The sequence below is a fragment of the Neopelma chrysocephalum genome, unplaced genomic scaffold (assembly GCF_003984885.1).
Source record: "Neopelma chrysocephalum unplaced genomic scaffold, ASM398488v2 Primary Assembly neopelma1_89, whole genome shotgun sequence".
Lineage (NCBI taxonomy): Eukaryota > Metazoa > Chordata > Aves > Passeriformes > Pipridae > Neopelma > Neopelma chrysocephalum.
In genome coordinates, this window is record NW_020897751.1 from 3,855,490 (window position 1) to 3,881,675 (window position 26,186).

The following is a 26,186-nucleotide window of genomic DNA, read 5'->3' on the forward strand; positions in this document are numbered from 1 at the left end:
TTTCACACACAAAAAACAGAGGAAGAATAAAAATTTTCCAAAATTCATTTATGCATCAGAAAGCAAGTTCTTGTTTTAATTAAGCAGGTTTCTCCATCCCTCTGATACATTCCTGATAGGAAACCTGAGGGTCTGGCTTCACAGCATAGCTACAAAAGATGGTGATGGAGACTTTTTAAAAAAATATTTTAAAAAGAAGTTTTTCTTGTCATCCCAGTGCTTTATGGGGAACCCAGCCCTCTGGGCTTCCTGGTCAGCAGCTCTGGCCCCAGATTTCAGCAGTGGTCCCCAGAACTCACTGAAGCAACAGATAACCCCATCCTGTTTGTCTTTCCCTTTCTTCCCTGAAGAAGATACTATTTTTAGGAAAGCAAAAGTATCCTCACAAGGGCCCCGATATCTGGGGCCACTACAACTCGTCCCCTGCTGGCCCTTTGACAGCTGCTGAGCTCACCAGCCCCGTCTGGGACCTGGCCCAGCGTGGACAGATCTGTGCTCCCACTCCCTGTCTCCCAGCAGGGTTACGGGTGTTTCTACTCTGACATTTGACATTGACACAAACAAATGTTCTAATCACACGATTTATCTATAACCATGTTTTGGACACATTACTGCAACAACAGCCTGTGGCAATCAGTCAACATTAGAGACCCAGAAAATGCCCTCAGCTGTTTTATCACCTGCCCTCAGTATCAGATGCTATGGATTCAGGTCACAGCATGAAGCTGCAGGGATGGCACAGGTGAGCTCTCATGATTTTCAGTATCAGCCTGGTCACCTCCTTCCCTCCCCTCACAGCAGTGTCATTGCACGTGGTTCAACAGATGCTTCTCTGGGTGGTGGGATGAGCACCCTCCTTGCAGAGCTTTGTCAGCACCCAAAGTGCCCTGAAGGGATTTTTTCCTCTCTCTGCAGCACTGCATATTCAGAACAGCAGGGTTTGACTCGGGCTCCTTAAACTTTGACCAGAGCTGGGACAACAAATCCAAATGATTTCCAACTTCAAAGGAGGAATTTGCTTAAAAATAAAACTGAATTTTTCACATACCCTTGGCTTTATCTGGAGAGCAGTCTGGACAATAAGACACAATCACCAGCACAAACAGGATCCCCAATATATCTGAAGAGCAAAAGAGCCTCTCTGCAGTCGGGTGCGGATGGTGCTTCATTTGGATCTGCTTTCCAAACACTTCCACAGCACCCCCTTCCAATCACAACATGCCACTTTGAAATGCCAGTACCACTTAGCTCCTGAGCCTATTAGACCATGAAGCAACAAACCCAGAGAAACAAAAATAACCCAGATACCTACTTTAGCACCCAGTTGAGTAGACAGGTGTTATCCCGAGGGCTCCATGGCAAAAGCATCCTCAGAAATGCCACACCTTGACCTCTGCACAACGGGTGGCATGAAGCTGGTCTCCAAAAACCGTGGTGTCTTCCCAAAAGGTGCTAATATTAACTATAGCCCTTTGTTTCTTTGCACTCAAGGTTTCTCCCCGTCAGCTTTCTGGCATTTGCCAGCGTGGTGCACGCTTTACTGGGCAGATATTGAGCTGCAAATTCCTTCATATTTCTCTATCCGCAGCATTCTGCAGCTAAAGCTCTCGCCGGCCAGCAGATGAAAATGCCACTTACTGCTTATTCCTGCTGCAGTTTGTTGAATTAAAACCTCTTTGTTTGCGAGCTGTAAACAAATTCTTCTTAATCTTTCAATAAAAAAATGTCAATTATGCTCTCTAACAATGTAACTTCATTGTGATGAAAGAAGTCATTGCTATTGCTCTAATCGTGATAACATATCAGCTGCTTTTAGAGTCAATTCCTTTTTGTGCAAAATTTAATGACCATGCAATTATTCAAATTTCAGACTAACAGACTGGGCTTTAGACCTACAGCTCTGAAAACCCTTTGGATATTGCTCTGAAAACACACACTTGAAAGCAACAGAAAAGGCTCTAGAGCAGAGTTTCCGAGTTCAGAACGCAAAACCCCTTCACAATTCATTCAGCACAGCCGGCCTGGGGCCCACGTCAAACAGAGCTACTTCACTGGAGAGCCAAGGAAAGAGAGCCAAACTCTCAGCACGCTACAACAGGCACTTGCCAGGCCCATGGCTTTCATTTGGCTTCACTGGGAGTCGTGTTTATGTCCAGTTTCCTCGCCTCTCCCTGGTTTCAGTGCATTTCCTGCAGAATCGCTGGCCGCAGCAGATGTGCCCTTCAGGCATTTCAACTTGTTTTTTTGTTTTGTTGGTTTTTTTTTCTCATGCCAGTATTTATCGCATTTGTTTCCAGAATCAGCTGTTGCTCCCAAATCAGCGTCCGTAACTTTCCGCTTTGAAGTGTTCAGGACGTGCCTGCTGGGAAAGCACCTTCCCCGTTTACCTGCTCGGACCCTCACAGACCTTCCCTCCATGCCTTTCCGACATCCATTTTCTCCTCCTGCAGAGAGCTCCCCTCCACGACCAAGTTGTCCATCACCAGCCAGTCGGCTCCATTAACCACTTACATCCCAATTCCCGCCCTCGGCATCCCAGTCATGCTTTATTTGTGCATCCAGGGACGGCTGCTGCCCCAGGACCTCGGCTCATCCCAGAAGGTGCCTTCCCTCGCACTGAGGGGAACGCCTGTGCTAAACTCAGCCCTAGGGTCTCACCCCCTCCGCCTTTTCCTGCTCTGACTCCCTGTGGCAACACAGAACAGCCTTTTTTTAGCTCCTGGGAGCAGACACAGCCTGCAAGGATGAGGACGAGGATGAGGACAGTCCTCTGCAGTAGCCTGGCAGGCAGCAGTCCCAGTCCCACAGCTACACAGATGGCCAAGGCAGCCCTACAGGAACAGGGGCTTCCCAGGGGCAGAAATCTTTGGCAAGTTGGACATCCAAGCAGCAAACTGAGAGCAACAAAAACAGACCTCAGCAAAGCAAATTGAATTGATAACACCAGTGGGTTTGAGAACAGAACCCCAGCATTTCTGCAATGCCTGGGGCTGGGAGCTACCTCTCACCTCCAAGTCCAAAGAAAATGGATACCAATAAGGTTGCAACCCCATTGCCTCCCTCCCGTTCTGTCCTGCCCAAAGCACAATTAAAAAAATGCAGCAGTTAACTCAGTGAACATCGTTTAATAGTCCTTGTAATTAATGGCTCCTAAGGTATCACACCTGGCATTGCTGTCAACCCTTTTCTCCACTGTTAAGAGTTACTTTATAGTTGTTCTGATATGCAGTAATGAATTTATGGACAAGCTTTCACTGTTGACTATTCACACATCTCTCCCCTCTTCTCCAAACAGCCTTTATCCCTCCCAGCAAAAGAAAGAAAATAAAATATAGTGGTAGTGAAACAGACTCAGTCTCCCATCACTTCTCTTTTTTTTTTTATCACTTTGGTTTTCACCTGGTTTTAACTCAGGCTTTTCTAGATAAAAATAAGAATTTGGGGTTTTTTGGGGGGTTGGGTTGTTTTGAGTTTGGTTGGGGTTTTTTTTATGATCAGTCAGGAAAGATCAAGGGTGCAAGGACCTTCTTCCACTCCTTCCAGCAAGCTCCTGCTTGCTGAGATTCCCCAGCATTTGGTTCTTCAACTTGTGCACAGGAATCCTCCCACATGGAGCCCTTTGTCCATTTTCCTGTAGCCAATTCCTTGTGCCAGTGGAGAGAGTTTTCTGGAGGAACCTGTGTTTCCCGGGTTTCTATCTGTTCTCTCTCCACAGAACACAGCTTTTACTAACTCTGGGAGTGCCGGGGCTGCGCGAGGCCCTGGGACACAGAGTGCAGACGAAGGGTAAGGCTGGGGAGGGGAGGGCATTAAAAAAAGCACACAACAAGATCCAAATTATTTCAGCATTCCCCTCTCAGACAGACATGACCCATCACGTTTACAGCACCTTCAAGTGTGCACCTGCAAGGTGATAGTATCAATGAGAGAAAGGAAAACATTAATTAAACTTCTGGTGGTTTCCTATCTTGCTTTACACATCAGCTTTACAGAGTGGATGCAGTGCTTGGACAAAGCAGGTATCTACCTTATTTCCCTTCCCACTCCCACCCCAACAGGCCACCCATACTCACGTACAGAAATAGGTATTTTTATTATGATTATTTTTTTACACACACACACACACACACACACATATATATATATATATATATATATCACTTGACAAGCTACAGACTTGACAAGCCTGAGAAATGCTCGGTATAAGCTCCCAGTGACAGTTCAAGGCAGTGGAATTCCTTTCTAAAGAAACTGGAAGCTTACCTGGAGCAGGACAACATTCACCGAGTCTCCTCCTGTCCCTGCCTCACTCCCTCTCCACCTGTTCCTACGGTGACCTTGTATCTGGGACCCCCAAACCAAAGCCAGCTCACTTCACCAAATGCAAAGAAACAAATTAAGAAAGATCAAAGAAGCAATACTTTCATTTTGGTATTACCTACATTTCAGGCTCAAACTCCTTTACACTAATCTGCTAATCCTATATAATATTGACTGCCCAAGAAAGGAGATCACGCTAATCAGGATTTCTGAAGGATTTACACATGATCCTACACTTACTTTTGAACTTTGTCAGAGTGAAAACGGGAACACGTCACCACCAAGCTGCTACTGCATTTTCCCTGGATTACAAGTCAAGCGCCAGCGCTGTCCAAATCTACAGCCACCCAAATGTGTCTCTAGCAGGCAAACCAACATGTTTATGACCCTCTTTCCCCCACAGATGAAAGGGTAACTGCAACTATCTGCTAAGAGCTTCTGAAAAGCACAAACCTTAGTTCCTCCACCCAGTAATACTTCTGTCACACCTGTGATTTAAAGATCTTTCAACTTTCCAAATCAAAAGCATGATCTAGATCTGAAAAGAAGATGTTCATGTCTTAAAGAAGCATCAAAACAAAATCAATAAATTTGAGCACTAAATGTATTGACTGGAGGGAAAACAGGCAGAAATGAAGCATCACAAAGCTATCCAAAAAGCAATAGAAAAGAAAAAGCAGAAAAAAAAGAATCTCATTTTATTTTAAATTGACTAACAATGTCATGTGATGAATTGCACCACATTTTTCAGTGTATGATAGGCTGATTTAATAGAAGGCCTCTACTTTTATTTTAAGCAAGAGCTTTAAACTGAATCACCACATATGATGTGCAGAGAAGGGTTTTGCTTCAGCAGTTTAACATCTACACAAGGGAGGTGGCAAGTTTGCAACAGTCTGAGTTTCCACATGTCGACAGAATCAGGAACATGATGCTGCATCGTTATCCAGTTGGAGAATGTTCTGGTTTAGGGACAGCCAAAGCATCGGTGTGTCTATGGGATCCCTGGGAAACTGCAAGTGAAGTGTGTATCCCTGGTAAAATCCCACAGGAGCCAATCCTGCCCTTCTCCAGGGTTGCCCAGCGAACCTTTGCTCGTTTCCCTTTCTGAAAGCAGCTGCCTCTCCAGCTCAGGTGTCATGTCCCTGCCCAGCAGATGTGTGGGAGCTGCCTGGCTCCAGAGCAAGTCAGCTGCCTGCAGGAAAAGCAGGAGCATGCGTGTCCTGGGCCTCGGGGACCTCAGAACAGCTGTCGGGCACTGAGCACACTGTGAGCACTTCCAGGTTCATGTGATCAGATTCCACAACACCCACAGCCTCACTGGGAAAAAAACCCAAAACACTGCACATGCAAAAAAATATTATTGTGTGGGCTGAATCTACTGCAGGAAAGGAACAGCTGCAGCTGAGGTGTAAACTGCCCCGTGAGACTATTTTATTTCCCAAAGAGATTAAAAAGAAAAATCAAAGCAATACAGGACTCCTTTCTAAATGCGAGGGGTTTGCCTTCTTTTGTTACTGATTTGCATTCCAATTGTGTAGAACAGGCTTTGGAATAAGAGTACAAAAGGAACTCTTGCACCATACTCACGTGGCTATTCTGGGGCAACTCTGCAACCCCTCCTTCCAGACATACAGGGATGAACGTCCACAGATGCACTTTTGCAGATTAGCACAATTCACTCCCCCAAAAGGGTCCAAACCCACCCAGATAGTACAAGATTTCAGGTGCTGAAGGGAGAAACAGTCAATGCAGAAGAGCTGTTCTAGGCCCCACATTGCCTCCATACCTGATTTTTTTTTTGCTTCTATACCCAGCCCCTCCAAATTTAACCTGTTCATCACCAGGAACAAACTTCCATTCCAAATAACTGCCCTTACTACACAGGAAGCTTTGGTTCCTGGGGCTCTGTGGATTCTGAAATATAAAGAAAAAGTAAAACACTAAGTTTCTTGACAAAAGGAGAAAAACATTAAATGTAATATGAGTTCACAACTTGCCTCTTCCCAACTGCTTAGTACAGTGAGCTCAGCACCACACCTTCAGAAGTGAAAACTATTTCCAAGTATTATTTTTCACCCATCCAGTAACTCCAACACAGACACAGCTGCTGAGACATTGGGGATTTTTTTGAAAAACTACAAAACAGGAAGGGTCTGTAGCTTCCAATTTTGAATCTGTGATTGCTAAATTTAAACCCAGCGGCGGCCTGGTTACAGATTATTACATAAACCCAACTGCTGATCCCCCCCTGCACGATGGTTACTTTTGACCTAACTAGGCTTAAAGCACATTTCTCGGCCCCACTTTCTGCTGCCAGCCTGGAAGGAAGCAAATATCCAAGAAGAGAGGATTAAGGGAGATAGAGGAATACTTGAGAACAAGGGCTAGGCAGGATGCAGATTTCCTGCCTCTCTGTGCCATATGATTGCTTTGGTTTGTTCTGGGTAAATCAGGTGAGGGACATTTGGTCACACAAGGCCATGGGCTCTATCCACAAACCACCTTCACAATAACTGCAGTGCTGCTGAGCACTGCTAGACATTTAGGTTTAAAGAAAGGTTTAGGTTTAAAGATTTATGTTCTAAGAAAGCTCCCACTTGCCTGCATGTTCTTCCCACAACTCAGAAGAGGCACTAGACAGAGACTCACGGCACCCCAGATTTATTTACAAACAGACTACACACAGGCAGAGCAGGAGGCAACAGAAAATGAAAATCAGGGATAAACTCCTTTCCACACAATGGAAACAATTCTCTCAGGAACAGGCAAGGAGATAACAGAGGGAGAATAAAGAGAAGAATTTCAGAAATTCAGGTGATTTTTGTTTCTCTCTACACAGCTATTTTGGTGGCCTGTTTGATACTCTCTATGTACCCTGACATAGACATAGCAGACTCTGTAGCTGCTTGTTTCTACATTCTCTCTTTCCTCCGGTATCAAAGGAGTCAGTCACAGTCAGAATCCACCCAGCGCTGGTTTAGCTTTATGTGCACTCAAATGCACTAACATATTTTGACACAAACTGATATTCTGTGGAATCATATTTTTATCTTTACATTCATCTATTAAACATGCCTCTGTACTCAGGAAGTATTACATTCCAACACACTTGCAACCAGAGTAGTGGCAGGGGGAGCATCACTGACCAAAGTCCATTGATTTATTTTACCTTCAATTTTATTGTAAAAACCTGTGAAGCGTTGAACAAATATGTCCACTAGATAGATGCAACATCAGGATCTCAACATTCCTTGAGCCAGGCCAAGCCAAAACTAAAGCACACAAATCCTAAGAAATTGGTGATAAACCCGGTTGTGGTGCAGTAGCTTAACTAAGACATTGTAAAAAGACACATTTGGGGTGGATTGCGTTTGTTTGTTTTCTCCCATGTGCATTACAGATGCACTGCAGGAAGCACAGAACCCAGGAGACTGTGGTGTGCCAAGAATAATGCCAGTGGGGAGCAGAAACACCTGATCCAAGCTAGCAAAGGACAAAAATCCACAGTCCTGGTCGGTCAAAAGCAGCTGCTCCCTGAAAACGGGTACCTGTGTGCTGGTGCCTGGCACAGCTATCTGGAATCACCACTCAGCAGATCCCTATGCACACGCCTGACAGCCCTGGAATGACTCGGCCCCTCATTTCTACTTCTGCCCAACATTATGCAACCGTTTTGCCACTGCAGTGATGAGGGCAGCTCCCTTCCCACTGCCATCTTCAGAGAGCATGAAGGTCACATCACACTGAGGTGCCAGTTCCTTCACTGTTTCCTGCAGGACCCTGGAAAAACTGAAAGGAAAGGGAGAGAAGAACAGAGCATTTTAGCAGCTGCTTTCTGGTCTGAAATCCACTCAAACACTGGTAAATAAATATCAGAAGAGTAAGTTCACTCAACACCCTGGAGAAAAGAGCCTCCCAGTGGTAACTGGACTTGACTTTGCAATTTTTGATCCTTTAGCTAGGCAAGGGATAGGACAGGATGCAGGGAAACGTGTTAGATGATCCCTTCTCATACTTTTTACCTATGTCAGTAGAAAGCTGGTACAGCTGGGGATGTTTCCACATGAAAATGAGCAAACAGCAAAGGGCAGTGGTACCAAGGCACTCACTGTGGATGGAGCTTGTACAAAGTCCCGTCTACTCCAACGGTGATTTGCAAGCGCTCCACACCTCGGTTCTCCCTCTTCTTCTCCACAATGGCAGCCAGCCCTGCCCCACAGAGCCGGGCAGCTCTTTGTGACACAACTCCACACACCTCCTTCACGATGATGCTGTCCTCACACGTGCTGTCCAGGCCCAGCTGCTGCAGGATTCGCCGCACCTGGAGGAGGGCGAGCCGGTCACTGCGCAGAGGGAAGCACACGGAGCAGCAAGCCATTAGGGAAAGCCTCAATTCAGACTGAAAACTGCTCCTGCCATGCCCTTTGCCATGTCAGACTGTATTTCCAGGAGGCAAACACAGTAATTCATCTAACTCCCAAAGTCATGAGGGAGCTGAGCCAGATCAGCCACCCGACTGTGTTATTTTTGAGATCAAGGCTGAGACACTACTTTCAAGGCTTTCCACAGCAGAAAGGGTTTCAAATGGCCTGAAGACCACTGCAAACATGCACAGATATGTAGGCAAGCATGTATTCATCTATCACTGACTTTTTACTTTCTTTGATAACTACTGTTTTAAGTCCCACAAGAAACACTCCAAGTATAATCACACCCAAGGTAACCCATTTGTGTGAACGGGAAATGATAATTCATGTAATCACAGAAAAATTCTGGAACTCCCTCAGTTCTTCATTTTTGGTTTTTATTGTGGGGATGGGAAGGAGGGAGGTATGCAAAGAAGAAAATGGTAATTAACTTCTTGAAGGAAAGGGCTCCAAACACTTGTTTTCTAGGGGTCCCAAAAAGCCTTAAGGATTTAAACCATGCAAATATAACAACTTTACCTCTCGATCTGAGACAGGAACTTTGTTTCAAATATGCCTCTTTTCATGAGCGACTCCGAAATGTGTCCTCTGAACAGCAGCCCTTGTTTGGTTAAGTCAATCAAAATTTGCCTTACTATTTCACCTAGGTACATTCCACTGGTCATTTTTTCATACCTGTTAAGTTATAAAAGGAAAAAGGTGCATTTAAAGAGATGACATGTTAGCTTTGTTCAGCATGAGTGGTATGTACACGCCCTATGAATTCCCAAAAAAGCAGCCCAAGTTTGCAGAACAATAGCCATTGAAATCCATCTTTCAATCAGCAAAACTCTGTTGCAGTGACTTCAAGTGCAAACACTAATTACAATATATTTACCTAAGCCAAATGGTAACAGAAATAGAAAAAAATCCCTTGCAATAATAAACAGAACATAGTGTTATTAAAGGCAGAGCCCACACTGAGGTGAAACACTTCCCTGTCTCCCCACACATTCCCCAGTGAGTCACACCTGATCGATACTGTCTTTACTGAACAAAGAATAGTCAAGTTCAGTTTATCCTCTTGCTTGAGTTGTATTTTACCTTTGAAAAATCACCCTAAGGGAAGGAACAAAGCATGACCTAGACTTTGCAGGGAAATCTTAAAAGCTGCACTGTTTGGTAACTGCCCTAAGATGAGAACAGTGCAGTGATAACAGAAACAAGGTACCTCTTTGTTTTTTTCTGGATATTTAGGTTACTTACCACGCGGCACAAGACATGCAATATTAACATTTCCTTTTTGATTATTCATTCACTAAGTGTGTTCTAAAAACCAGTCAGTCTCTTGAAGGCTGACTTCATCAGGGTCTTGTTATCAGGACCACCACATTTACCTCTGTTTCCCTGGGTTTAGTGAGCCTTCATCTACTTCTTTATCATATTTTGTCCTGATGTTGTCAATGCAGCCGTTGTCACCAAACGCTCCCCATTCTGTATTAATGCACATTTTTCCTTCGTTCCCTTCCACTATTTCTATGTTTTTCATGTCCTCCATGTAGCACACATTGCTGCCCGTTCCTAGAAGGACAGAAATGACAAGGCCTCAGCCAGAAAAGTGAAGCAGCACCTGATACTCCTGGAAGATGATTGCAGTGGTCATGTTAAAGTTCTCTGCGCCATACCCCAAATTTCAAAATTTTCTCCTTTATCTTACAGAAACAAGTGCTAGCCAGTGATGGGAAGAGTGCTGTAATTTATCCCAACAGAATGTTACCAAGTAAGACAGGCCTTGCACAGAAAATCCACAGCATAGAGGAGTGAAGGCCCTTTGTTGCAGGTCAGAAATGGCTCTGGCAGTGAAGCACTGATCAGTCATTGCTGCCAGTCTGGTCATAATGCACCACAAATCATCTTGCTCATTATCATCAGTGTGCTCCCAAGGGCAAGCCCTGCCAAGAACCCAGGCCATTCTATGGTTCTATGCTTAGACGCATTTCTGGATCAAAACTTGGAGGAACTTATTGGGGGAATCTTCTAGAAAGCCTCAAAAGCCTTCATTCAGATTTTTAAGAACATTTGCTTGTTCCAAGGTCTATGACCTGGCTACACAGTAAATATCAATACACTTGTCAAAACAAGAATTCATGCTCTATCTGCTGTTCTCACGTTCTGTTACCCTGCATACACTTGTTAGGCACCATCAGAGATGTGACCAAAAGTCCAACAGATTCAAGATCCTACCTGCTACAGGTGTTATGTCTCCTACTGGATACCACACAAATCTGCCAAGAACCCCAAGTGACAGTAACACCATGTATTAAACTCAAATAAAAGATGCTGGTTTACAGATTCCAAAGCCTAGCACCTGCATATGTGCTTTTCTCTCATGGTGGTCACTTCAACATCACTGTACCTGCAATAAGGCCAATCTCACAGTTTGGATCCTCATATCCACACGTCATCATGGTCCCAACGGTGTCATTCACCACTGCTACAATGTCCAAGTCAAACTCCTAAAACACAAGTCACAATCAGTAGTGGAATACCAGAGGAAGAGTGAGGGGGCATTAAATACACCAAAAAGAGCAGGAAAGAATAGCTCACATTTCTTCTCCTGATGGCCTCTCTCAGCATATCAACAACATCTTCCCCCTCACAGTCTGTTGCCTTGAATCCCTTTGTCCATCCCACAAGTGTTCCCTGAAACAGAACAGAAAGAAAATCCTAAGTGATGACAGAGAGCTGTACATTCCAAGCATCAGGCTCTTCTTGCCTCCAATCCCAACCCTCTTTTTTTATTTTAAATAATGTGTTTTCCCGGACAGGTCACTGTGAGTGTCTAGTGCAGAGTGTGTGCATGTGTATCTTTGGTACTCAGCTGTTGGTGGCAGTGACTCCAGTTTACTCAGCTATTTATCAAGGCACTGCACTCAGTGCCTTCTAAGTTCCATTTGGAAAACCTCATCTCTCCTCCTGTGCACAGAGCCATTGTATTATCTGTCAGGGAAAGACTGCAAAAAATACTTTTGCCCTAAATAATTAAGCACCCATCAAACATTAATGAACATCTACTGTTAATTTTTGGCTATGTACTGAAGAACACTTGGTGTGATCCCCCAACTCCGGGCAACACTAACATGTTTCTTTTTGAACAGCAACCTGGTCTGACAGAGGTTGATTTCCAGGTTACATGAAGTAATTAGCCTTCCACTTGGAAACTGGCTCTGGACTCTCTGACCAAATAAGAAAAAGAAAATAAAGGGCAACTGGGAGAAAAAGCTGCTTTTAAAAAAACCACCCTCAAGTTCTGGCAACAGTAAAAGACCAAGCACACAGGGCTACATATTGTGAGACCCTGACACAGTTTTCTCTCGCTCAGTTTGCCACCAATACTGTGGAATTTGTTTCCTAATTATTTGTCAAGACCTAAATACTATGCTGTAGGTTTGGAAGGCATATAGATTCATGTTTCCATAAAAGGCCAAGTCCTACTGCTGTACTCTCGACTGTGAGCTGAAAATTTAGACAGACCAAACTAACTTCCAGGCTTTGAAGATACTGTGAAACCCACCAGGAGATAAAAACATTAGTAAAATAGCAGTCCTTGATTTCCCCAATATCCCACATATTTGACTGAAACTAAGCACAACATCTCCTGTCCTTTGGAAATGCATCAAAATAATCTTTTTTACATCAGATCTGGAAAGATGAAGATACATCTGTCCAAAAGCCAATTCAAGTCTGCCCACTGACACTCAACAAGAAGAAACTAATGTAGTGCAGCAGCTGTACAGTCAGAGCTGTGCACCATGGTTTGGAAACACCCTGGGATTACAGCTGAACAATCAGAAGGAAGCACCTGTTATCTCCTGCCATTGAAGACTTGAGACAGTATAAGGAGATTCCCGGGCTATTAAAAATATCCAGTTCATTTCGCTGTCATGAGGGCTTAATCTTTATAGAATAAAAGCAAGTAACATCCACCTCTTACCAGATACAGGAAGGTAAAGTTCCACCTCCCATATCCACATAGGATGATAACTTTCTCACGAAACACAACTAATTTGCACAGTAGAGCAAATTAGTCTCTGAACCAACAAGTCACCCTTGTCCAAATCGATGTCACTCACCAGGCAGCTGCACAGCTGCCTTCTGAGCTGAGTGTCCTGCAGCTCTCACCTTGTCAATGCTGGCTTGCCTGCACGGGAAGGAGAAGGTGAAGCCCAGGGGCAGCCGAGCACCTTTAATCCCCATGTACTCCAGAAAGTCTGCTATGCACTGGACAATATGGTCAAAGAGCTGGAAGGAAAGCAAAAGCATGTAAATCTCACAAGTAATCTCATACAATGGGCCCTGGCTGGATCAGTTAAACATCCATTTGAGATTACCTCTTCCCCTGTCCCTTGCATGATCTCCAAAGGAATGGCAAAGATTTTGTTGTACATTTGCACTGATCTTCTTCTCCCGCTTTTGATTTTGACCAGCAGAACCCTGAAATTTGTGCCACCAAGATCAAGGGCAAGGAACTTTCCTTTCTCTGCAGGGGAAGAAAGGTATTTAATTCTGGTGCTTCTTGTAACATGTTTGCCAGTCAGAATGGCACACTCTGCCACACATCCCCAAGACATCCATGTTAAAGAGAGCCACACTGCTCCCTATGGCACTTATCCCATTGAGTGCTCACGCAGGGCTGAAAAAACAGCCAGGTAACATCACAGGAAACTCTGGTTTAACAACATAAATACCCCTGCCATTTTCCAGATTGTCACATTCCCTTCCCCCAGAAAACAGACAAGAAACTTTCCTGAACCACTTCCAGGTGATCAGGAAATAACTTCACCTGTCCCATCCGGTGTCCCACAGACGTATGTGGGCAGCATCTTCACGGTGGCATTGGCTTGTGTCTCTCGCTTCAGCCCGTATTCCAGCTCAGTCCTCATTTTGTTCCTGACTTCTCTGAGGGTCCCCAGGGACAGCAGGAAGGGGGCAAGGGTGGCATCGATGTGGCTGCGCTGGGCAGCCAGTCTGCGTGCCACGGCCGTGACCATGGCAGCCCCCTTCCCGCTGCCGCTCGTGGACAGCAGGAACCGCACGTCACAGGTCGGGACCAGCCTCCTCACCACCTTGTGCAGGCGCTTGGCGTATCTGCCAGGGACAGAGAGCCCCTTCAGACCCTCACAGGCACCTCGGGCACGGTTTACTGCACACACATACACACCCACCAGCACAAGGGCTGCAGCACAGGCAAGAGGAGCACGAGGTCAGAAACTGCTCCAGGAGGTGGGAACAACAATCCTGATTTCTGGCTGTTCTGCAGAACCTGAACACTTACAGGAAAGTGAAGATACCTCTCAACAAGTGTCAGTGCCAAGGGATAGGGACACTGGAGAGAAGCCAGGCAACGGTCACAGAGGGTGTGAGTCTCCATCTGGAATCAGACCTCCATCCAGTTTGGGAGAAATATTTGAGCAAGTTTCCAGTTTGGGAAAGCACAGGTTCAAAAACAAGGAGGTAGTGCGGGGAGAAAAAAAGAAAATTAAAAACCCACAGTGTTAGAAGAAGAAATTAAGAAATTAGTTAGAAATTAGCTAGAAATTCAGAAATTAAAAACCCAAAAGAAAATTAAAAACCCACAACTGCAAGTGCTCTGGAGGCCCAGGAGTCACTTGAGAAACCAATTGCACTTCCCCAGACGCCATTATTCCAAGTGTTATGTTTTTCCCACCCCACTCCAAATTCCAAAGCTCTCAGGAGCTTTGCAATAACTAAGCCAGTCAGACCTCACCCCAAACCTGCAGCAAAACCAGTAGTTCTCTCAAAAGCCACACATGCATGCAGGTGGAGACTCTTTGCAATGTGAACATGTGGCCAGCAATTACCAACCCCCCTTTGGCTACTCACTGGGGGTGGGTTTTGTAGAGTCCCCCATCAATCCCGACCGTGGTTCGCATCCGTAGCAGCTTTTTGTTCTCCCTCATGCGGCTCAGGATGGCGGCCAGGGCAGCAGCACACAGGTTGGCCGAGCGGAAGGACACGATGGTGCACACGTGCTGAACAGCAATACAGTCCTCCTCAGAGGGAAACAGGCTCAGCTCCGTCAGGATCTCCTTTGTGTTGCTCAGACCTTCCTTGTACCTACCCCCAAAACAAAAGAATACAGTATCTAATGCAAAGGCAACACATAAATCAATAGCTGCATGTTGGCTCAAAGAGAAAGGAGAGAAGACCAGGGCCACCTCCCAGGCAGCATCATAATCAGTTCCCATAAAGCCAGTAGTGTCTCTCCCACACTATTCCCAAAAGTACCCAGGGGAGAGATCGGACTTTTAGGAGGCTGCTTCCTGGGGTTCAGCTTTTGGTCAGACTTATTAATTATTTAGCCAAGAAGAGAATGGGATAAAATAGTTCATAGGAGGGGAGCACAGGAATGGACACACAGCTTCGCTCAATAAAACAAAGAAAATCATTCCCGGAATGACAAGGACCAGGATTCCTCTTCAAAACACCAGAATCCAAGAGTTTTCCATGTAGTCATTCATTAGTTGATCCAGAATCTGTCCTACACCTCCACAACACCAGTGTCCCCACACCAGAGAAGCTGAAAACTGCAACAATGTCTTCAGGTCTCCGAAGAGGTTATTTACACAACCTGTCTCTGTGATGGTCAGCAATACATTTGCTATTCTGGTACTTCGCTAAAACTTTATCTTATACCCATTCCCACTTACAGAAAGGTTAACTTTTCTCCTAGGCTAAAGCAAAATCAAGTTGAACACTTCAGGATTGTTCCCAGCACTAACAGATTATAATTATACATTCATTATTATTGCTGTGCTTGTGAAAGACTAACATTGAGTGGCTTCCCTCAAAGAACATATTGCAGGTTCTTACTTTTCCATTGCAGACACATGTTTCATTTCAATCTTGCCCTTGGTAAGCAGAGCTGTTGATACTTTCCCATTGAAGAGTAGACCTTCCTTTGTCATTTTTAGGAGAATGAGTCTTACAAGTTCTCCCAAATACAGGCTGCTGATCATCTTCTCAAACCTGGAATGGGGCACAGGAGGGATTACAGGTCTTCACCAGCTCCTCTCTTTAGCCCTCCACACCATTATACCAGAGCAATCACCTATTTTTAACAACACATGAGCCATCACAGCAGCAATCCCTTGGCCTGAAGCAGAGAGGTGTGAAAGGTACCCACCCTTCTTGGAAAGGCCTGGATAAGACAGGACCAGGACCAAGTTAACTCAGGTTCACTGAAACAATTCCTGGTCCAAAGGGGCTCTTGGCATAGTCTGGAAATGCACTTGGACGGCAAGTCAGTCAGGGAATCACTTACAGTTGTTTCCCAGGATTGAGAGATCCCAGATCGAGCTCCCGATCGAACTCCGTGCGGAGATCGTCCAGAGCACCGTCATCTCCAAAGGCCCCCCACTCCGTGTTAATGCACATCCTGCCCTCGTCCCCTTCCACCAGGTCGATGTGCCGCATCTCCTCCATGTAACAGGCGTTGGTGCCGGTGCCTGGGGGTGTCAGAGACAGTGCAGATGAATCACTCTTTGTTCCAGGTTTGCTTTTTGCTCATTTTAAGTCCACATGTTTGGGAATAAGTCAGTATATTGCCTTTGGAAGAAAGTACAAACACAAAACCCTGAGGTACCTTATGCTAATACAGGCCACCTGCACTTGTGAAATCATCATTTCACAGTGAGAGAAAAAACAGGGAAATTATTCCAAGGCTTGATTTGTTTAAAAACTTTTTTTTCTTTTTCAAATGTATTTCCATGTGCCTTAAAAAAACCATCCTAGTGCACAAAATGAAGAAACTACAGAAAGTGTAACTGATTCTAACTACCAGACGTGAGAGGAATTGCTTTCTCTGGACAGACACACAGTAATTTTCTATACAGTCAGCAGAAAAGTTTAGTATGCTGGTCACAACTGAACCCAGACAAAATGGGGACTGTGGCATTTGATGGCAATGTGATCAGCATAAAAACAGCTGCTTTACAGAAGGCAGCCAGGCTTGAAAAATCTAACCATTGTTTTTTCCATTTTCTTTCTGCTCTTTCCTGCACTGGGAAACTCCCTTCTACTCCAGATTTGTCAGAATTCAACAACTGAGGGCAAAAAAACCCTACTCAGTGAACAGAAAAAAATTACCAATTATGACTCCAACTTCACAGTGCTGGTCATCATATCCACAGGTCATCATGGTTCCCACAGTGTCATTGACCAGTGCCAAAACATCAACATCTATGTCCTAATAGCACAAAAAGAGGTGATTAACAGGGAAAAAAGCTGTGTGTTAAAGCACCAGCACGCAGACATTCTCCCTGGGCTGCACTTCGGAGGCCTGGTTCAGGAAAGTTCCTTAGTAGAGAGACACACTACTTCCTTTTATAACATTATCCCCATAGCCCTGTAAAATAACAAAAACCTCTGAATTCTCAAGTGCTTGGTCAGCCAGGGTTTTTGTTTGAAGAATTTGTTTTTCCCCAGTACAACCTCATTTGCCAGAAAAGCAACATGTTATTGGTTTGAATGTTGTGATCCTGTGCTTATGGGGCTGAGTGAAAGGATAATCCCTGACCCCCTGAGCAGATCCCACCAAATGGGACAGAAAACATACACACATGAATGCAGCTATGGCCAATATCACCAATATCACACTCAGGTAAAAAGCCTTTCCATCAAGGCTGTGCAGTTTTCCTTTCACACTTATCAAAGGACTGGTGTAACTCAGATGCCAGCACTTAGCAGGAGGCCACATTTCACCCAGAAGTCTCAGATTCTTTGTTACTGTTGAACTACGAGGCTGATGCAGAAAAAGAAGTGAACCAAAATCAAGGCTGGATTTTTACCACATGAGAAAACAGAATTTCCTCCTCTACTACAAAGCCATGGAGACACAGAAAGATGCTTTTTATTTCTTAGATGGTGTTACCAATAGCACCAAACATGAACGACAAGGCTTTCCAGAATATTAAAACACAATGTTATTTAAAGTATACGCTAGTTCAAGGGCAGATTTAACCATGTCTTACTGCTGATCTTAAAAATTACAATCAATGGCTCCATCCCACAGACTGAGGTGGACAGGCAAGGCCTGGTAGAGTTAGGCTAATCTCAGATTATAGTTTCCCCTACCAACCTTCATCCCACAAGCCAGGCTGCGAAACACAGCGTGTGAAACTACTGAGTGTTTTATATCTCACCCAGTAGTTTCACAACAGATGCCTGTTAGCTCAGACAGTGGGGCCATGCTGTCCCAGTCTGGTTTATTAGTGTGCAGTGCCCTCACTGGTACTGGGGCAGCCTGTTACTTCCAGCTCCGAGGGAGAGTCAGATCTACTAAATATACAGCCATGTTGGACACTTGTTACCGGCTGTCCCTTGAAGGATGCCTGACAGCTCCCAAAGGACCCACACACCAAGAGCTGATCTCCCAGGAGAACATTCTGAGGCCACACAGGTTCAGCTCCTGCAGGTACAAAACTTGCCTTATGCTTCTGCAGGGCCCTGCGCAGGGAGGTGACAACGTCTGTGTCCTGAACCCCTCGGACCTTGAAGTGCTTCGTCCAGGCAAGAAGAACCCCCTGAAAAGTAACAGTGTGGTGACCCAAAAGCTCCAGCTTTAGCACACAAACCTGCCACAAAGCCAGCTGAGACCAAAGGCTGTGGAGAAGCCCACTGTGTCTCTCCACACATTAAAACTGGGTCAGCGTCTTACCTTGGGGTGCCTGTCAGTAACAACACAACTAAATAGCCACAGTCATAAAGCCCCAATCCTGCAAATGCTTCTCCCTGTCCTTTGTGTAAAGCATGTGCAGCTTTCCTGATGCTCATCACAAACTAATAGCATTAAGCACAAAGCATTGGCAGGACTGGGACCCAAAGCACAGATTCCTAGGAATAAGAGAGGCTAGAATGAGAGAACACAAAATAATTGCAAACAGCCCTTCATTTCCCCATGAGGTCTCCCAAACAGCTCAGCTACAGGTCTTTCCTATTTAGAATCAACTGTAAATAAAAAATTGAGAGTGGTTAAAAAAATGAAGATGCCTCAGGACACAAAACTATGTGTTTTACAGTCTAATAGTCTTCATAAAAGGGTACATGGTTCCTGTGGAATTAGGTAGTGATTAAGTAATAGAATAGTTTAGCTTAAAGATCTTGTTGCCCTGAGATCAGAAATGAGTGTTTGAAAGGTAGTCTAGTTAAATGCTAATGCTAATCCATGCCTTCTTCAGAGGGCAACGTAAACACAATCCCACAAAAAAATCCCAGGGTAACACATCCATTCATCAGCTTCTACAGATCCTGCAAGGAGCTCAGCTTGCCAACAGTATTTTTTAATGCATCCTACCTCTTCCAATTTGGTCTGTTTGCATGGAAAAGAAAACGTAAAGCCAAGAGGTAGCTTCTTATGCTTCAGGTTTTTGGTCTCCATAAAGTCTAACAGACAGTCAGCAACGTAATCAAAGAGCTGGAAAGAAAAATCAAAGAAAGGAGTGGACAGGGTCAGGCTGTGTCCTGCGGGCAGGTGCTCAAGCAGAGCAGCCCCACAGCAGTGCCCTACCTCGGCGCCGTTCCCCTGGGTGACCTCCTTGGGTGTGGGGTAGAACTTGCTCTCCAGCTGGCTGCTCTGCCTCCCATCATCAAACACCTTCACCTGGTGGGCACGGAACTGGGAGCCACCCAGGTCGACGGCAAGGAAGTCCCCCTTCTCTGCAACACAAACAGGCCCCATCACCAGTGACGGCCACAAGGCCCAGCTCAGATGCCACACTGAAGGCACAGCCCAGGGCCCTCCCTCACCTCCGGCTCTCCTACCCCACCACAGCAGATCCTTATCCCATGGGCCCAGCAACATCACCAGGATGGCTGAGAGCTGGAAGCCCCAAGCCAGGGTGCCAACTCCCTCCTGTTAGCTTGTTATTTGACAGCTAATTCAACTTTTATTTAGCAGCCTGGGTTTGTCCACCCTGCTCCTTCCACAGCAGGATGTTTTCAAGCTGCAGAAGGATAAGCTTCTCAGCAAGAAAGACCCAAAGTGAGTGCAAATCCAAGCAGAGCACAGAGAGGCTGCAAATCCCTCACTGAAATGTGGGAAAATCAGTGTGAGAGCATTACCTACAACCAGTAAAGGATGCGGGATTTGCAGTCACCTATTAAGACTCAGCCTTAGTGCAGAAGTCAACTTCCAAGTGGGGCAAGACTAATTTGCCACCCAAAGGCAACCAATACAATCCTTTTCAAATGCCTTTAGGTGTTTCTGTAAAAGTACCATTTTGTTTCACAGTCTTAGCTCAAACACATGCTTCTCCAGCAGGAGACCTCAGATGGAAGGACAGGTTGGCCTCACAGCTACAATAAAAAAATTATTTATCCCACACACAGGAGAAGGCCCTTCCCAAAAGGAAAATGCAATGGCATGTGCCTAATCTTGCATGATCTTTGAAACATCTGACTAAATTTTATCAAATTTGGCCCTGAAAGGGAAAGAAGCAGGAAATTCTACCTGTAATACCATGGGCAGCTATCACTAAGGTGAGGAGGCAAATTGGATCACTCAGAAAAATCTGAAGGCTCATTGCTATTACAAATGGGAAAAATCCATCCAAGTCTGAGGTGCTTAAACCTGCTGCAAGTTTTGTCTGGAAGTAAAATAACCAACCAGGATTTTTCAAGAGAGCAAAAATAGAAAAGCCAATATGATATTTAAGGTAGGCAGTGTGTCAGTAAGATACAACCCAGCTTGATGCTGCAGCATGTCCTTGACACAGGCCAGGGGGACACTGTCCCAAGTTGGCCTTGTGGAACACAAAGTCTTGCAACAGTGTTGACACTACATGCAATTTTCCAAGTCTCCTGACCTCAGGGGCTCCCTGCTGTTTCAGGACAGTGTCAGTGCCACATGAGACCTCGGGACCAGTGATGGTCACTGAAACTGCAGGGGTTAAGAAAGTACTTCTTCCTCTTTGATGAAGGTAGCAGCAAAAGGAAGAGTGCCCATTTCCATCCAGGCAGTGTATATAGTTTCTCTCAGAAATGCCTCATTTCAAGGGACTTCCCTCCAAATATTCCCTTTATGCCATTAAAGTCATTACTTCTCATTTAACTGCAGGGAAATTAACTTCAGAAGGAATAAAGTCCTGTGGAAATGAGGTACAAAGCTAACACTTCTCTTCAGGTTTCTGCACAGCTGGTATATGCCAAGTCATTGGCATATACCAATTCACTTGGTTAAACCTGGGAAAAACTTAATTTTCTGTCAGCCTGCACTGCCAGGAGCCAGCTCTGAGCCAGGAGAGTTATTTTGGATCCTCTAAACAAGATAGGCTTTTAAATTCTACCTGACCTCACATCCTCCCAGAGGACATCATTGCACTTCCTCCCTCTCTGTTTAAGTCTCAGGAGCAACTGGTAAAAGGGATCCAGCTGAAGAAACAGAGCAGGTGGTTTCCTGGTAGACCCCATCCAGAAGCAGATTTTCCCAGTGCAGAAGGCAAGGAAAGGCAGGAGGGGATCACTTTTTGGAGCATTAGAAAAAGCAGAGTAGGGTTTGCTGTCAGGAGTCAAGAGGGGATCACAGGTCTGAGAACACAACCGTTGCTGTCATGTGGCAGTTTGTGGGGTTTCTCTGCAGCATCCTGCCCTCCCTGTAGCTCCAAGAAGGCCAGGCCACATCCCACACCAGCAGCACACTGCACTGCAGGCTCTGGGCTGTAGAGGCTGCCCTTGCCATGTCCAGCCACAACTCCTGCAGCAAGGCCTGCACCAGGAACAGATGGGACGGGCTGTTTTGGAGCACTTACGAGGTCCTTTCCTCAAACAAGCAGCACTGGGTCAAGATCCACCTGCTGCAAGGAAAAAACCCCCTGCCAGAGGCTGTTATCTTCTCACTATACACCTGCTTTCTCAGTGAGACACCCAAAGGCACTGGGGGCCCTGTGCCTCTGCTGTGCTGTCCTGGAAGATTGGCAGCAGCATCACGTTCCTGGCCCAGCCCTGCGGAGCCGGGGCAGGGGGAACTCACCGGAGCCGTCGGGGAGCGAGCGCACGAACGACGGCAGCATTTTCACTGTCGCCGTGGAGTTCGTGTCCCGGCCCAGCCCCTTCACCATCTCAGCCTGGAAACGAGCCATCACATCCAGCAGGACATCGTCGGAGAGCCGCAGGGGATACAGGTACCTGTCAACCTGCAAACAGCAAAGGTGTCACTCGGGAGGAGCCAGGCTCCTCAGTGCTCAGCAACTCCCAGTTGTTCAGTTCATTTTTGACCTCAGCACCATGACTGTCAGTGCAAGCAAGCTCCAGGGCATCAGCAGAACATTTACTCTTCTAAAACTTTTGTCTGAACAACGTTTAATGCAGCCTTATTGAATTACTCTCCAAAAGTTGGCCATCTTTTCTTATGGCTCAGTAACTTGCCAACCTACATAAGCCCATGAGACTTTCCTGAGACCCTGACTAGTTGCTTTTACACCATCCTCTCCTCCTATACATGTCATGAACTAGAACTGCAAAGTATCTTGAGCTGCTGAGAATCTGACCTCTCTGAGGCAGGTCCAGAAAATGCCATCAGTACCCAAGCGTGTCAGCCACAACCCAGAAACATCTATTCAGCCACTGCTTCACTCCACAGCCAATTAACTTTGTTGAAATGCCAGGCTGGAGCTCAAAGGCTTTTTCTCATTCCAGCTGTAGCCTCCATTCTCTTGTGATTCTAGGATTACATCTAAAACACATTTTTGGGTGCAATCAATACCCCTTCTTAAGGGTCTGTAACTCACAGCATACATCGAAACAAAAGGCACTTGAATTTAAAGGGAATCAAAAGCATCTACGAAGTAGCTCATTCTGATAAACTGGTAGAAAAGCTAATCAGTGTTTATGTACAGCTTCATCAGGGCAAAATTACATGTTTTCTGCTTCAGGATCACATGCTATTGGGACTGACATTTACCTGGAAGGCTGTAAGTAATGTGGCTTAGAAACTGGGTACAACAGAGGATTAACACAGCAAAATAACAATCTATCAACATCCAGAAGCTTTTCCACTGGGGAGCCAGAGTTTGGTGCTTTATGAACATGATGCAGGCATAATAATTGTGTCCTCCAAACAGCTGGATGTCCCCTGAAGGGTAATTCCTGTTCACATCCCACTCCCCGCAATATGAGACTCAGGCCCAGGGGCAGTGGGCAGGGGAGAGAGGGGGGACAGTCCCCAGCGCTTTGCTAGCACAGACACGCAGCTCTTGCACCATGGGCTATGTTTTTATATTGCTTTAACTCTTCAGAGCATTTCTTCAGTCCCATTGAGAGAGGTCTGGAGGGCTGGAAGAACAGGCACAAATCAAGTTGCTTCAGCAACAAGGCAGAACTAAAAAAAACCTGCATTGTTTAAACAGAGGGGAATGCAGGTTGCAGATAAATTGGCCTCTGCTGCAATTTAGACTGGCCACCTATTTTAATGGGGCACAAACGAGTTACCTATTCACAGTCCCATTTGAAACTGATGGTCAGCAATGACCCACCTGAAAGAACCAGGACCCTGAAAATCACTCCAGCACTTACCTAACACACACAAAGGAGGAAGTGCTAAACTACAAAATGCAATTGTCCAAGAGCAGCAGCTGCCTTTGGATACAACTGTGCCTTGAAAAGGCCATTATCAGATTTGTCTTTGTAGCCCTGGTTTGCACATGCACTTGATTTCCTCCAAGGGTATTTTGAGGCCCCACCACTGTGTGGGATCCATCACCTCAGCCCACGCACCCACACTGCTTTTTTGGAGAAAGTACAATGCCTGGAGACATACAGCACTCACACACTGACACAGACCCAAATAACTTTGTGACTGAAGTCCCTGTGGAAAAAAACTCAAGAGTAATAAAAATTGCCACGTCTGTTTGCAGAGAACATGCCCAGGCTCCCTGCTCCCCAGAGAAATTGCATTCCCCACCCTGTTTACCTACAGCTATAGGAGCAGATAGTCCTCTCCAAGGAACTAGATAAGGCAGAGCTCAGGAAAGCCAGCCTGATTTACAGCCAGAGCAAGGCCCTGCTCACGATCCATTGGCTTGTAAACACAGGAATGGCCAGGCTGTGCAACACCAAACTCGCTGCCTCCCTCCCATGGTACAAGAACAGAGCCTTGCCTGAACTATGGAAAAACAGCACTGTTTTCATGGCACAAGGACTCCTTATTTTGCCACCACAGAGTAAATAAGCCTGGGGAGGGAGAGGTGGGAAGGCAATCCTTCTTTCTAATGAGGGAGAAATCAACTCTGTTCCCTACAGCCTACCCTAGGCTCCTTGAAGGAGAAGTCTAAGGAGCATGTGGCTTCTTGCTTTCAGGAAGGGCTACTCTGCACCTAGCAGAAAGACTCACATTCATGGTTTTGCCAGAATTCCTCTGCCCTCTCCTCTCCACTGTCCTCACTTCAGGGAAGTCCTCCCTCAGCTCCACTCTGGATGTTTCTCTGAAGAGCCTGCTCCACCCAAGCACTGCTCCACAGGGTCTCTTCTCTTAGTAAAAAGTAAGAAGAAATAGCACTGTCTGGATTAGAGATTTTAGATCAGCTCCTACACACAAGAAAGGGGCAGTGGGGCCCTTTTCTGATCACGTTAAATCCTAGGGATAAAAGGGCTATGACTGAGTCAAAGACAGAATCTGACTGTTGAGATACCCGTGCCTTTCTTGGAATGCCTCTCTCCAAAGCAGAATCAGAGGAAGAAGCCCTCCTAAGAAGAAGCCACTGCACATTTAGGGCACAGAGAGAAGCCAGTGTTGCTGGCTTTGCTGGTGAGCTCAGTGGTGCAAGTGGATCCATGCATCAGGACCTTGGATCTCCCACCACGCATCTGCAGACAGCCCCACCTCCAGCTGGCTGGAAAACCAGGACAGAGCCTGGCAGCAGTGGCAGCACTTAAGGGAGACACCAGGAACACAGAGGACCTGCAGGGGACATGTCTAGAAAACAGAGGACCTCTGACCCATGAAGCTTACAAGTCCCACGTGGTCTCAGGATGGACCTGAGCCCAAAATCCATTCCAGCGTGGCCATGAAAGTAGATTAGAAAAGAGCAGCATTAGGCAACTCACTCTGATGGCTTCATATCTGGACCATCTCAAGCTTTTCCAACTGTAATTAAAGGTCACATCTAAAAATATCAGTGATTAGCCAAGTTTGTACAACCAGAGAGGAGACACAGGCACTCCACTCACACCTATGCTAGTTGGAAATGTCTCCTGAGTCCCAGCAGACCTGGCCCGAAGACTCCAGTCTTCCCTATGCCTGCTACAATGTGACTGACTCTTGATTGCTACTCAGCTTGAGAAATCCCATCCTTCCTGCTACACTTGCAAAGCAACTCAGCAAGAGGTTCCTTTCTGCCCTCTGAACTACACTACCCCACGCCAGAGAAAGTTTAAGCACTTCTCCTTACTGAGCATCATTTGCTCCATTACTGGAGAAGCACTTACAACTCTGCAGGGGAAAGCACAAACCAGACCTATTTTCACACTCGTCAGGTGGTTTAGGGTTTAAATACTTCTTACCCCATCTGGCTGAATGGCTTTAGTAGATAATGCCATTATCTGGAAAGCATTACATACTGCAAAACCCTCCCTGTCTGGGTAACAGTTCTCAAAACAGGAATCAGCTAACGCAGCATCTTACCTTTTTTATTTGATCCTCTTTTAGCTTTGTGAAATGGAAAGCCAGCAAGTGGACGGCAAACATTGTCTTGGAGCAGATGGATGAGTCAGTAGTGACAGAGCTGCTGTGATTAACTCCAATGCCACAGGTCTTTATTCACGAAGCTGGAGCTAGAGGGACTTCAGCTGAGCCATTTCCCCCAGGGTGGAACAGTGGAGTTCCTGGGAAACTGAGTCCAGAAATAAATCCATCCAGTGTGATCGGTTCAGTGGTTAAACTTCTGCCTCCCTGTATCACCCCCCCCATCAACCCAAAGTCCCTCCCTCCCCAGCTACACACTTCATTGTGCCAGAGCAGGCACCTGGAGAGCTGCCAAGCTGAAGGGGAGAAAAATCGATTTTGTTACTGCCCCACTTGGGAATTGTTACCACTTGGCAATGCAGTTGCTATGCAGCAGCCCCACTTCACTCAGGGGGGCTGCCGGGCTCCCACCACAGCAGCCTCTAGCAAAGCACTGCCGGGAATCAGGAGTTACACAGCATTTGAGGAGGTTTCTTCCCTCAGCTCAGCAGTCCCATTTGCGAGACAGGCTCTTCTGCATGAATGAACTCCACTCCAGTTCTGTACAGTGCAACCTTATCTGCAGCTTTTTACCAATTAGGCTTCAGCTGTAAAGAAGCAGAGACACACAGACCACTGCCCCCAGCTGGGTTCAATTCCCAGCACAGAGGGAATTGGTTACTTATTCTCCACCCCTCCTGAAGACAAAGTTTCAGACCAAT

The 26,186-nt window shown here is 45.9% G+C and overlaps 1 protein-coding gene across 3 annotated transcripts; it reads right to left on the bottom strand.

Moving 5' to 3' along the window:
- Positions 1–7,147: 7,147 nt before the first annotated feature.
- Positions 7,148–25,734, bottom strand: HKDC1 (hexokinase domain containing 1). Of its 3 annotated transcripts, XM_027693080.1 has the most exons (19): positions 25,426–25,732; positions 21,778–21,940; positions 19,318–19,466; positions 19,105–19,224; positions 18,239–18,334; positions 16,899–16,998; positions 16,075–16,258; positions 15,624–15,779; positions 14,634–14,867; positions 13,820–13,877; positions 13,573–13,714; positions 13,121–13,269; positions 12,912–13,031; positions 11,337–11,432; positions 11,146–11,245; positions 10,127–10,310; positions 9,270–9,425; positions 8,433–8,666; positions 7,148–8,112 (listed from the first exon to the last, which is right to left on the bottom strand). In XM_027693080.1, exons 1-19 carry the CDS (start codon positions 25,486–25,488, stop codon positions 7,968–7,970), a joined length of 2,649 nt encoding a protein of 882 aa, XP_027548881.1. In that variant the 5' UTR covers positions 25,489–25,732; the 3' UTR covers positions 7,148–7,967. The 3 variants fall into 3 exon arrangements, with proteins under 3 accessions (XP_027548881.1, XP_027548880.1, XP_027548882.1); XM_027693079.1 differs by having other exon boundaries at positions 13,573–13,877; XM_027693081.1 differs by lacking the exon at positions 9,270–9,425 and having other exon boundaries at positions 13,573–13,877; positions 25,426–25,734.
- Between the last annotated feature and the right edge of the window lie 452 nt (positions 25,735–26,186).